The sequence below is a fragment of the Centroberyx gerrardi genome, chromosome 20 (assembly GCF_048128805.1).
Source record: "Centroberyx gerrardi isolate f3 chromosome 20, fCenGer3.hap1.cur.20231027, whole genome shotgun sequence".
NCBI classification, from domain to species: Eukaryota; Metazoa; Chordata; class Actinopteri; order Beryciformes; family Berycidae; genus Centroberyx; species Centroberyx gerrardi.
The window spans coordinates 1022524-1036727 of NC_136016.1; the positions used below are offsets into that span (position 1 = coordinate 1022524).

Below are 14204 nucleotides of genomic sequence, written 5' to 3' on the forward strand. Positions count from 1 at the left end.
GGGACGGGTCTAGTCATCTCTATGCCAAAACATTCTTCTGAATAGCCACAACTTCCTCTGGGACATGCAGTCTCCGGTCTATGAATAGGCAACATCAAGCGTAATTATTTCGAATTTCAGCTTTTGTGAGTTTCTCCAAAATTTTGATTTCTATGTCTATTATATTGTTATAAAGCCGCTTGGTTGCTTGTTGTCATTGTATTAATAATTTAATTAATTCATTAATAAAATAAACAAGACTACACCCCTAGACACATAAGATAACTCCACTTCTGCAGACTGGACAGTTGCCATTACACAAATAATGTCACAAATATTGTAAATCTCAAATAATATTTTATTTTCATTTTCATTCATCTTCATTAATTCATTCAGTAGGTTACAATCCGTTTAAAAATTCTGAATTAAGTCTTAATGTATGCTACTCTGTAACATCTAATCTCAACATTTGAAAGACATGAAAATAGTCTTACCATAGTCCTAATGTAACTCCAAATGGAGTCCTGACCCAAAGTTTTGGAGGGCCTTCTTTATGTAGACATCATATTGGTGGGATTATTGACATTAGACACTGATATGTACAATGTAGTGCTTCAACAAGTGTTTGAGACCAATGTTCCAATATAGAGTGCATAGTCATATATAAACATAAAATAATTGGGCTCTAGAGCTACTAGGTAACAGAGTCAAAGTAGTTCCATGTCTTGGACAAACTCTATTCCTCTCCATCTCAAACTTTGCCACAACATATGAACATCTTCTGTTCTAAGGATTAATATCCTTGAAACAGTATGGTTTTACAGAGCTTCTGTCTCAAGCTACCACTTTGCAATTGCAGAGTGTGAAGTTTGGCAATGTGGTACTGCCTCAACTTGTGGAAGTTGCTGACAACTAATGAGATAATGCAAAAGTGATGATTGTCAATGCCGTTCTGAGTTTCAATAATATGGTCACCAAGATTGAACACATCCTCTGAGCCTATGTTGGACCGGACCATGTGGTTGACAAGGGAAACGCTGCATTGACAAGCTGCTGATGAAATGTTTGTGGTTTGTCGAATGCAGCGCTCTGCTGAGCGGATCACCTTGACAGTACCTATGGATGGAATCATCAGGCCTCCATTGTTCTTCAAGGTCAACAGGTGGTAACTGTCAGAAAATGATGCTGGCACAGCATCAGACACCAAACCGTTTCGGCACACATTGCATGAAAGCTGCTTCATCACCTGCCGAACAACAAATCCTCCAATATACACCAGTGAATTCTCCGTCAGACCCCCGAAGCGAGTTGGCAGGTAACTGTGGTCCAGTATCACACTACAGACGTCCTCAAATGGAGAGGAGTTGACCTCCTAGTTGACGTCCTAGTTGACCTGGCTTTATTGGGCACCTTTAAATGAAGTAAAAGACATTTAAAATCAATATTAGTAAAATCTAAAAGGGAAGTTTACTTTTAATATCAGGTTTTGTGGAAATTCCAGTTATGTTAGCAAGAGATAATTTGTATGCTCATCATTCCAGTCAGTTTCCACTATATATTAACACTGTTTACCACAAAGAACACTATAATCTTATGACTTGAAAATACACTAACTTTGTTAAGATGATCTGGAAAGGATGCAAAAACTGAAGGGATCACATATTCCTTCACACGCACAGTTTGCCCAGTTCTGTCAAAATCATCTGCCTTGAAATGACAGCTACAGAGAACTGTAGTGTCATTAGGCTCAAAATCCTTCCATCTGACAGCTATGGCCCAAGTTTTTCTTATTCAAGGATCCTTTGGGAACCTTTGACAAAAAGAAGGCCATCTCAAAATTACTTCTGGCATGTAGCTGAAAGGTGCAGTCAGTGCATTAGGCTAGCAGCATAAATATGGCCTTGTAGATCTAATTTAGGCTAGCTAGCGTGTATTTCATGAGCACAAACACATTCCAGCTGATAATTTTCTATAAAGTAAATAACACAAAGAATGAGGCAATTGTTAAGTAAATATCACTTTTACCCCTAGTCACGTTGTGCTTTAACAATTATTCAGTAACGTTATGTTTTCGTTAGTTAGCCATCATCACGACGGTGTCATGTCAGTTTCAGGACCGTCTGAAGCGATATATCACGTTCACTAACTCAGATAATAGTAAAATACAATAAAATTGCCACTTACTTGTGAAAAGTTATCCCACAATCCCTGTTTTGTATGTATCTTTTGTTTGTACAGCCAAATGCCGCACACGCTTGTGGCATTTTTCCAAGCGGTCTACTCTTGACTGCCCCAATATGGTGACCACGCAGACGCACGTCAAATCGCGAACGCGGTATCTATGTTTATATATCTATGGTGGAGCAGGGCTGTAAGAGATACCATCAAGAATTTTCTGCCACCATATTGGAAAGAGTATTGTATCATTTTGAACAAACAGATGCGTTATATAAATGATACTAGAAGAACCAGCATAGTAACTGAATCATATAATGGTACATTACGAGAAAATATGTATATATACACCAAATTCATTGAACAAATGAATAAATTATGTATACAGAATTTATATACCGTATTTCCTCTAATAGTGGCCCGGGCCTTTATTTACCTCAACTGCAGAGGGTACCAGGCCTTTATTGGAAGCAGGCTTATATTAGAGACAGGCCTTTATTTCTAATTCCCTCTGTTTGATAAGTATATTTGCTCATATTTTAGTACGAAGCCTCCTTGTTTTCTGATCTGCTTCTGTTGGGGTACGTTAGGTAGACGTTTTTTTGTTACTGCGATGCATTACGATAATTACGGTAATCGACGACGGCATGCTCCAGAGACTTCCGCCGGCCGAGCCATCTTGTGGCACTTGTACGTTACTACAAACTACAGTTACAAACAGGCACCAGGAGTTTACTGGTATCCACCGTTGTTTGCATGTAAGCTGAAGCTAACTGAAGCTAACTGAACCTGGGCGCCGATGTGTTCCCGGTGATCCGGCCGAGATTTCGGCGGGGGTCCGGGGCTTGGATCGGGAGGATCAATGCGGGCCGTGGGCGCGGTGGAGAGGCAGCGGCGGAGAGAGGAGACGGACACGGTGCAGCTATATACTAGGTTTTGACCTAGTCTTGTTTCCTTTGTTTTTTCCCCCGGCCTGTATTTGAGACCGGCCTTTATTTGTTTGTGTCGACGACGGCCCCGGCCATTATCGGAGACCCGGCTTTTAATTGACTACAGGCCACTATTAGAGGAAATACGGTATTGTGAGGCTCAAGTGTCTTTCTGAAATGGTTCTGTGTGCTTGCAGTAAATGTAAAAGTAACACTTTATAATAATGATTGTCATGAGCCATTTACAACCTATTACTTAATAATTAACTAATAATTAACAAATCATTAATACATGCTTTCAAACTGATTTCAATCTGAGTAATAATTAGTTATACTAATTAAACATTTACAAATTATTTATAGATGTTTTTAAACATTTGTAAATCATTTGTACATCATCAACTATTAATGCTAATGTGTAGTAAAATATTTGAGCTGCTTAGTGGCCAACAGGGTAACACTTTATAATAAGCCATTACTTAACAATCACTAACAAATAATTTATACATGTTTCTAAATTATTAATAATCAGTAATTATGTTAATAAAATATTCACAAATTATGATCAATCATTTTTGAATGTTTATATGTTCATAATTACTAATTATGAATCATTCAAAAACATGTATAAATTATTTGTTGATTATTAGTTCATTATTAAGCAATAGCTTATAAATGGCTTATGACTGATCATTGTTGTAAGTGTTACCATCTTCTAGTGTTGGCCACTGTGAGCTGTCTAGTACAACCAGTCTTCTACTCTTGTCAAGGATTTGAACAGACAATGACAGATATGACAAATATTTAGAGAAAAACTGACTCAGCCTTGTTGATAAAAAAAACATGCTGAAATTGCTATCAAAATAAAACAGTTGCATGAAACCAAATATAATGCATAATTTATTCCCTTTGTTTTACATAAATTACACTGCTCCCAAACCACATGCGTCCTGTTGATGTACATGTAGAAACACAATTATTGCACATGAAGTTGTTAAACCTCACTCAAGGTCCTGTTGACTATCATGCTGGGGAACATAGTAGGACATTAATGAAATAAAAAAAAACATATCTTCCAACAATTTTCAACAATTTATTACTTTACATCAATAAAATAATTTTTGCATCTCAAGTCAATAGCTGTACTTCACTGCACACATCACATCCTTCCTCCTTCAGATAGCTTTCTTACACAAAGATGTGATAAACCAGTGATGACAAAATTAATTAATTTAACTGGCCAGCCGTTACTCTTCACGCACACACACACACACACACACACTACAATTCCTATGGTATCTCTGGTAATGCTGAAGGCCTGACATCTCATTTCAGTGAATAAACGTGGAGTTATACATGTATAGTTTACAGTGACATTATTTTCCTGCCCATCAACACACTGCTGTACAAAACACATACCTGATTTCAGTTTTCCATCCCTATCTTTTCAGTTTTGAGAGGCTAAATCTGACTCAGCAGCCAGGATCTAGAATCACAAATGGCATTGTGGTTATATTTGAAAGTTAATGCAGCAGAGATGACCACGGAGAAATTGTTACTGTGCTGTTTAAAAGGATATGTCCATGGCTCTCGTCTGGGTTAACCCACATTTGTGTTACTTTTCAACACGTTAAGAATATGTTCAATTATTTATATATATATTTACATATATATATACACACACATATATATTAAATACATTGATTGTATGTTGTGTAGAAAAGTAAGGCAAATGTGTTGCCCCAACTAGACACACAACTGTGATGAAATAACACATCCTCTCTAAGAGTGCATATTTGTGCAGTTGGTGAAACAGAGATTGCTTGTCCAGATCCAGATCTAGTGTTTTGAGTTGAGTTTTGCTTTGCAGCCATAGGACACTACTGAACCCAGTGCTATGCATCAAATAATGCATGTGTGCCTTTACCATTCTGCTGACAAGCTTGAATAAGTGAGATGTTTGTTATTTCACAAGTGTATAAGACTGCAGAGCAAGTAAATTATTGTTCCATCTGCTGTATACTGTACATCTGATTTGTTTCTGTGAGTTGTGGTGATCCAAACAATATATGATTCCCAATGGTAGTGCATCTGTTTGACACAGTACAACAAATCAAGCACACTGCTGAGTTTAGGCATGGTGGCCGTGCAGCAGAATCCTTCCCTGGGTGTGTTTGATTCGTGCGTCAGACAGCTGGAGAGCAGAGTAACATAAGGCAACAGATCCAAACGGCAGGCAGAACTGATCAAACTAAGCTAAACTTCCCACTATTTTAGAAGCAGTAGATAACCTAGAAGCACCTATCACAATAGAAGAAGTTATAGACACAATTAGAAACAAAAGTCCAGGACCAGATGGCTTTTGCAATGAGTTTATAAACAGTTTATCAAGCTTATATCTCCACTATTGCTAGGTGCCTACGACTACTCTTTTGAGGAAAAAATATTGCCCTCCACATGGGGGGATGCAATGATAGCAGTCATTCAGAAGGATGGAAAAGACCCCACTCAGTGTGGATCATACAGACCCATATCAATTTTGAACTGCGATTACCGAATATTAACAACTATCCTGTCACATAGGCTAAAGAAAATTATCGGCTCCATCATTCACTCAGATCAGACAGGATTTGTGAAAGGTAGATTCTCCGGTAACAACCTCAGGAGACTTCTTAATATAATGGCACACTCTCAGAGAACAACAGATGAATCAATAGTCCTCTCCCTTGATGCCGAAAAGGCATTTGACCGAGTGTCTTTGGAATTCCTTTTTCAGTCACTGGTACAGTTTGGATTTGGCCCTAACTTCATCAATTGGGTCAAAATATTGTATTCCAACCCTAAGGCAGCAGTGCGTTTAAATGGTGTTACTTCAGACTCTTTTATTCTAGAGGCACAAGACAAGGCTGCAGCCTCTCACCTTTACTATTTAATCTATGCATTGAACTATTAGCACAATTGATAAGGGAAGATAAATGCATAAAAGGCATTAAAATTAGCAGAGAGGAACACAAAATCTCGATGTACGCAGATGATGTGCTCCTCTACTTAACAGAGCCTCATATATCAGTCCCCCACCTTATGAAAATGGTGAAAGAATATGGATACTATTCGGGATATAAGGTTAATGTGGATAAAACAGAAGCCATGGTGATAGGAGGCATTGTTTCCCAACACACTAAGGATATCCTAACCCTTAAATGGCCTATTACTGTTATTAAATACTTGGGTATTTTTATCCCTCCCCAGTTAGATAAATTGTTTGAGGCCAATTATAAGAAACTTTTAGATAGAATCAAGGTAGATTTGGACAGATGGAATATCCTACCCCTCTCTTTGATGGGTAGGGTGGAGACAGTGAGGATGAATATTTTACCGAGACTTCTTTACCCTTTCCAAATGCTACCTATACATATTCCCATCCATATTTTTGATTCACTAAATAAGATGACTTATTGTTTGTTTTATTTGGCAAGGGAAACGCCCAAGAATACGTTACAAAACATTGCTGCTCCCTAAAAGATGTGGTGGATTAGCTGTTCCCAATTTCAAACTCTATTACTGGGCAGCACAACTCAAATCACTAGTTGTATGGATGACAGACGATTTAAGTACTCGGTGGCTCAATATAGAAAAATATTTTTGTACCTCGGTACCTTTAACAGCTCTTCCTTTCTCCAATCCGAACTTAAGAGATCCTGATTTTAACAAATGGACTCTACTCACAATCGAATTGTGGAGAGAAATTGATTGTGAGTAGAGTGTGGAGTGTGGAGAGAAATACAAAAAAAAACTTAAAATGTCCACATCAATATCCAGTTTGTCCTCAATCGCTTATTTACATAACTTTCCCCCATCTACACTAGATGTTGGCTTTAAGAAATGGGCCAAATATGGCCTGATGTTTGTCCACCAACTCCTTCATGATGGACAAATGTTGTCATTTCAGGAGATTATGGATAAATATGCCATTCCCAAAACAGATTTGTATAGATACCTGCAGCTTAGACACTTTCTCCAAAAGCATAGCGAATGGAAAACTATCCAAACTCCCAACACCTTAGAAAAGTACTTGATTCAATATCAGGCAAAAACATCGACAGCTACTGGAATTTCCTCCCTATACTTCATTCTTACATCACTAGAGGAATATAATTCATTTTATTTAAAAACTAAGTGGGAGATGGAAATCCAAGAGGTTATTTCGGAGAGGGAGTGGAGGGTTGTTTATGCCGAGGTTGAATTAAAGTAACCAACTCAAATTCCTGTTATCTTTATTGTTTGTTTGTTATTCTCACAAATAAAAAAAAATGATTGATAAAAAAAAGAACTGATCAAACTGAAAAAAATAAACAAGGGTCCTGGTTTCCAGTGTAGACTCATCTGCAGGTACATGCAGTTCATACTTGTCCTGCTCCTGCTTTTTCTCTCCTGTCTCCTTTGTCTTCTACTCACTCCTGGCGCACAAAGTCAGTAAAACAAACGCGCCTCAAAGTCCACCGAGTCCTCAGATCTTCATGCCAAGCTTGGCTTTCTGGGGAAGGGAGAACATATAGGTTAACAAGGACACACAGTGTCATAGATGTGAAGCAGCCTACTCACAGTAGCAGTTTTGCAGAGAGGAGGTGAATGATCCTGGGTGTTCAGAGATGTTACTATTTGTATTAGTATCTGTATTTGTTCACCCACCAAATTCTTTGTATTCAAATAAATCCGAAAGTGGGGACATCTTAAACTAGAAGTAGGTGGTTTAGACTTAAACTTGTAACCCTTGTAATCATGGCCTTGCTATTGATGAGATATTAAAGCATTAAACTTGTAGTTATATCCCCGAAATGAGTTTCGGGGATATTATGGATTCACCCCGCCCATCGGCGCGTCCGCCGTCTCGTTCAGCACCGGGTCCGCTGTCGCGTGGACGCGGCGGCAGACGCGACCGGTGCTGTATCTCCCACACCGTTTGTCTGATTTACATGAAACTTGGTACACATGTCCACCTAACCGTACTCTACAAATTTGCCATGAGCACCTCAAGGTTTGCTTGGAAAGTTTTTGAGATATTTTTTATTTTTTATTTGAAAATCACATTTTTAACATCTCCTCCTACACAGTTGACCGATTACCACCAAAATCGGTCAGTAGCATCTATGGTCCTACCCTCTTTAAATTTTGTTCATAGATTGTTGATATCTACTGTTGTTCTGAAGATATTAACTCTTAAAGTTGTGAAGGAGGTGTGGCCTATAAGCTAAATTGTTATAACTTTGGGACAGATGGTCCAATCATCATGAAACTTGGATAACATGTTCACATATAATGAATGAACATGTGTGTGCAAAGCCATTTAAATATTGACCAATAGGGGGCGCTGCAAGGGCCAGAAAACTACACGAAATTCAGTACACATGCTCTAGGACCATGTCCTAGTCAAAATCTGAAGTTTGGTCGTCATTAGTGAAAGTAGGCGTGGCCTATGACATTTTGGCTTAGAACTAAAACAGAATTTCACCAATCACTATGAAACTTGATAATCGTGTTCCAACCTTTATGTGGAACATGCACACCAATTTCCATACAGATCTGACCAGATTTTGCCCAACAGCAGCATTTTGAGTGTACAGCTAAACAGAGTAAAGCCAATATGAAGTTGGATATTGACACCTTTTAACTTGCTATTACATTCTTCAGTATCAGAACTTGATAGCTTGGGGCCTGATGGCTCAACAGCCTAATATGACAAAACTGACAGTAAACTTAATGCAAACTTCCACGTTTCAGCTCTGGCTGCTGTACTGGCATTATTGGGGACAATCCCTTGAGCATTATATCCGTTCATTTTGGAGTGTTTAGGAGTAATAATAATATAATTAACTTTAGATTAGCCCAAGAAGGAAATTCTTTATTATTTGGCGAAATAAAAATAGTTGGGACATACAACCAATATAATTGGGAAGATTAACCCTGGAGTCTCATTGTGTGATTATTGAATGGCTTTTTATTACATTTGACTTAATGGGGCCTTCGAGGATTGGGGAATTTCGGGGATATACCCTTGCTGTCGGCCCCCGACAGCATCCTAGTTTTACAATGACATCAATAATAATGGAGTAAAAACACCAACCTAAATGTTATGTATCCTTAAACATAGGCTTTTTTAAGCACAGCCATAAAAGACCATACTCATAAACAATTTTAAACAGGAAAGAAAATCTACACGCTGAACGACCTTATCCTATGAAGTGAACACTCTGACAAGGATTCAAACCAACATCCTACTGTACTGAACAGATTCAGAAGACAGACAGGTTGGATTCAAACCAAGTGCCCCTTGCAAAGTCTATCAGCAGAGTAGATCAGACCCGTCGGGACAAGAAATAGAAAAAACGACTAAATTAATAATCAAAATACACTCCCTGGCCAACATAATTGGAACACCAGTTTTTCATAAAATATAAAAGAGCTGTCACATGTTTGTTAAGCAAAACCTGCAACCTCTGCGGTGTTTTGTGAATTTCAATTCATGTGCAACTTGGTTTTTTGATCATAAAACCAATCAAAAGCACTGATTCGGGGAAGGCCCACCCCCAGCAAAAGATGGATCTATTGGCTGAGGCCCCCTTGAAAGTTTTCATTTTAAGCTCATGTCCAAGTGGAGAGTGCCACATTCACCTTTGTATTTGTTACATTTTATTTTGATATTCATGTGCTGTATCTTATAACAAACATACAATGCTTCAAACACTACATTTTTATTCAGTCTTTATTGCTTGATGGTGGGTAGGATTTGTTTTAAAAGGGGACCTCCACAGAAAATGTTGCCTAGGGCCTCCAGCAGTTTAGAGCCAGCCCTATCCATGTTAGGAAGAGGTGGAAAGCGGTATTCATTTCCAATCAGAATCAGAAAACGGAATCAGAAAACTGAAGGTCAAAGGTTAACTTACGATGCCAGAGGCATGTTTCGGTTTGACGCTGTAGGAAGCCTTCTCCTTGGCCTGCCGGAAACACTCCTCTGCTGCTTTCAACCTGCACACACGCACACAGAGTATACAGTTAATTTGAATACATCAATTCAATTAATGCGCAGGGAATTAAAATGGCAAAAACATGTTCTAATGTAATGAGTACACAAGGGCACAGACACACACACATAAAATAACGGCACTACAGTTTGGCTGATTAAGAGGAAAAATGAATCACTGCTAGTCTCCTTGGTAACATCAGCTGTATGTGTAACTTGTACTGCATCTTATAGACACATACAGAATCATATACACACACACACGGGTTGTTGTGCCACAGAGCACTGATACAAGAGATCAACATCAAAAACACACATGCACAATGTTGCATAATCCTTCCATGGGTTGTGTGGTTCTGACAGCTGTGATTGAGCTGTAAAAAACAACTGATAATGAAAGTGTGTGTATGTGTGGTGTCTCATTATGTTCTCATTATGTCTCACTACGGTTTACCAACTTCTCTTTTCCACTTAATTTCCAAAGTTTAATGTCAACTTTTAGAAATTCAAAACACAATCCTGACCCCCACACGAGGGTTAGACCAATATATTCATTTAATTTGTATATTTGATTTATTTATTCATTTAATTGTTCAATAATGTATTTGTGAATTAATTCTTCATTTGAAGACAGTATGCCAGAGTTTCCCTGCCATGGGGTAGATGTGTTGGTGGTTAGGTGGGTGGGGGTCACCCTGCCTTAAAGAGCTGACCCTAAAAGAATTAGTCTGGGTTTCAATGGAGAATTTTGGTGTCCTATAATGTAAATGCTGTTTCAGATCAGGGTTACCAACTCTCACGCTTTTGGCTCTGTCTCATGCTCCCCAAACTTGTCTCACGCCAAATCCAAAAACTGCAACTACAAACAAAGCTGGGTTAGATTAAACAAATTATCTATCAGCTTGCTCGGAGGGAAATGTCAATTTTTGTCAGGCATAACGAACTGAGATTGGTGAATTGGCTACCTATCTTGTGCAGCACCGCCCTCTTTGATGCAGAGAGCAGCAGGCTGCTGGATTATTCATTTGGATGTGGCCAATTTTTTTTATTAACATTTACATTTTGAAGAAAATCTACTACTAACCTGGCTGATGCAGCAGCTCTTTGATCTATGTTGGCAAACACACGATAATGAGGTGACTTTGTCATATAATTTAGGATCATTGGAGTTCCAAGTTCTCAATTCAACGAATCGTGACCCTGGCTCTTCTATAGCTCTGCCCTGCTGCCACATGGGGCACAATCATGCCAAAACACACCCTGCTGAAAGAAAGAAAGAAAGAAAGAAAGAAAGAAAGAAAGACTTAATGTACCTCTCCTTGAGAATGATCTTGTTCTCCTTCTTCCACTGGTCCTTAAAGTCGGAGGAGAATTCGTGCCAGATGGAGAAGAAGGTGTTGGGTGAAACCTCCTTCTCTCCTGACTTGGCCTTCACAGAGAAGAACACCGTCAGCTCCAGGAACCTGGCAGGACACAATCTTAGTTTGTAGCTCAAGTTTTCTTGTTGACATCATTGTTGACATTGTTGACTTTTTTACATGCGTAGATAGAAAATATGACACTTGGACCAAGCCAAACATTGCAGACTTTCCACTGGCTGAACACCTTCACAAGGTGTGAAATCATCATCATCAATTCGCAGTTAATAACAAGGAATGTTCCCAATGAGGCAAGTATGAACTAAGTTGCTATTGACATAAACCTTTCCTCATTGTTTACATCAGGGGTCTCAAACCATGTGCCATGGAGGACAGAGTATGCAGGTTTTCATTCCACCCAAACACTATGACCCTGTCTCAAACCCAAGGAAGCTTCCTATTTAGTTGCCATTTCTAGTTAGGAAGTCAAAATTTTCAGGTAGGACACATAGGAAGCATCGTGTTAAGGTACATTGTTTTGGCCTTCCTCTAAAATTAATGGCGGATATTAGTCCGCTATTCAGTAGTGTGAATAGGTACTGATTGTGTCTGATATCAATATAAATTAGCGTTGGCTTCACTGAGAATTAAAAACGGGGCACCAGATAACAGACAGTGTCAACATCTGAAGGACTGAATTCCGAGCTTGCTTGAATTTAAACCCAAACAATGAACACAGCAGATGACTTTATGTAAAGGAATATATTTATTATTGAACTAAAGCACACTCAAGATCAGTTAATAAGTGAATATGAGGTATACCTATGGTCAATGACACAGGAATAGATGATCATGTGAACATACAATACTGATGATGACGCCGATGAGTCTGTCTTTGGAGACAAACTTTGGAACAAAGTTGTTGTCAAGACTCCTTTAGCACGTGTTGCGACCACGTAGCGCATGAAGTCCGCTTGGGTTGAGTTGCTTGTGGGTTTTTTTGTGATCAGGTTAGGGGTGTGTGTATGGGCTGGTACGTCTAGTGTTATGGCAGGAAACGGCTCATTACATATACGTAAAACATACATTTTGGCTCCCAGATCTATCCAATATAACTGACCATCGTAACATTGACACTACTATACTCAGCGCAAATTCCTGAGCATTTTGATATTACACATGGCTATCTAAGCCCCATGTAAAGGTGAAGAAATTGAATATGATACAATATAACTTTATTGTCAGATTTCTCTGAAATTTGTTATGCGTCATAGCAGCTCTATTTTAAAAATGAAATACAAATACACAGGGTAAAGACACAATCACATCGCACATAAAACACATAATCACACTACACTCAATACATAAGCAACAGAAAAGCAGGTACCCTGGGTTACCCCTATATTGCACCCTCCTCCGAAAATCTTGGTATAGGTATTGCACATTTCACAATTATTGCACAGGGCTCCCTGTTTGCACTTTCCTGACTGCCCTGCTGTCTTGGTTCAGTAACCTAATTGACTGGGCAATAAAATAATTCCTCAGTCTATTGTGTTTGGACTGCGGAACTCTGAACGTGAGTCTGTGTCAAAGATTTCTCATGATTTTGGGCACATTCTGATGTGTCTCATCCCAGACTTTCTGGCTCTTTGGGGACTCTCAGAGACAGGGCTGTGTATTGGAGTTTTATGGCTGCTTACAAAATCTGTTCATTGGTACCATCTTGTAGGGGTGGAAATGAGGTAATTTATGTTGAGGTCAATGTCCTTTCTTTATGATCCCATGGTTTTCCCCCACAGTGCTGATCTGTTATCAGGAGGGGGCTCACAGACAGGATGCAAAAGGAATCTGCTTTTAGGATCAATTCTAAAAAAAATCAATTCTAAAATTTACTAGCAACCAGTGTAGCTATAATAAGGGTAATATGGTCAAGTCTCATTTTTTGTTAACAGCCTTGCATTCTGTTAGCTGCAGACAAAGGAGATGCTGCTCTGACCGCAACTGGGTTCTACATGCTTCCCGTAAATCTCCCTTTAAACTTGGAAATGGAGACACTCTCTTTTCTGCTGACTACAGCAATTGCACCATCACCAGACGTTGAGCATATTCTCCAGTTATGGACGCGATGAGGAAACTAGGATTAAACCTTCCTATTATATTCTGCTAGGCTGAAGCTGATTCAAGGTTCCATGCAACAAGTATTCAGCACTCACGAGGATGCGGAGGACGTACCTTAATTCAAAGTTTTAATCAAACAGTTGTCATGAAGTGGACAGAAAGGGAGTCTGCGCAGCATGAAAAGGCCTATTTGGTGAAATTTAATAGAGTGGACTCTTTGCACAAATCTGTTTGCAGTGGACCTGAATGCACTAGGAAGGGTGGTGAGGATTGTAGTGACACAGCTGAAATGCATGAGTAATTAGTGTAGGGTGTGTATATAAGCTGTGTTTCAGAGCTGACCAGACAGTGAGAGCCGTGGGACCAGAAGACCTGCCTAAAGAAGGAAAGCTGACTCCCCGAAAAGGAAGGAAGGAAGTATATGGACAACTAGAGTACAAACCAGGAAAGTAAACTGCTGTGCTTGTGACCTCTTAATCAATTAATAAAATTGGCTTTTATCTTTCTGTCTGTGGTCCTGTGTTTGGTTTTTTTAGTCTGGTATGGTTCCCAACTGGTCCAGCTTTTAGAACCTTTTAACTTCTGTGTCAATTCTACTGGTAATAGTCTGACACAGTGGCTACTATT

The 14204-nt window shown here is 39.0% G+C and overlaps 1 protein-coding gene across 1 annotated transcript in view; it reads right to left on the bottom strand.

Moving 5' to 3' along the window:
• Positions 1 to 7556: 7556 nt before the first annotated feature.
• The window catches only part of fmn2b (formin 2b), a 59683-nt gene continuing 53035 nt past the window's right edge, over positions 7557 to 14204 (bottom strand). The window contains exons 20-22 of the mRNA XM_071901680.2: positions 11415 to 11564; positions 10025 to 10106; positions 7557 to 7617 (exon numbers count right to left, since the gene is read on the bottom strand). Of these exons, the coding sequence (XP_071757781.2) occupies positions 7591 to 7617; positions 10025 to 10106; positions 11415 to 11564 (259 nt within the window). The 3' untranslated portion in view covers positions 7557 to 7590. The remainder of the gene's footprint in view (positions 7618 to 10024; positions 10107 to 11414; positions 11565 to 14204) is intronic.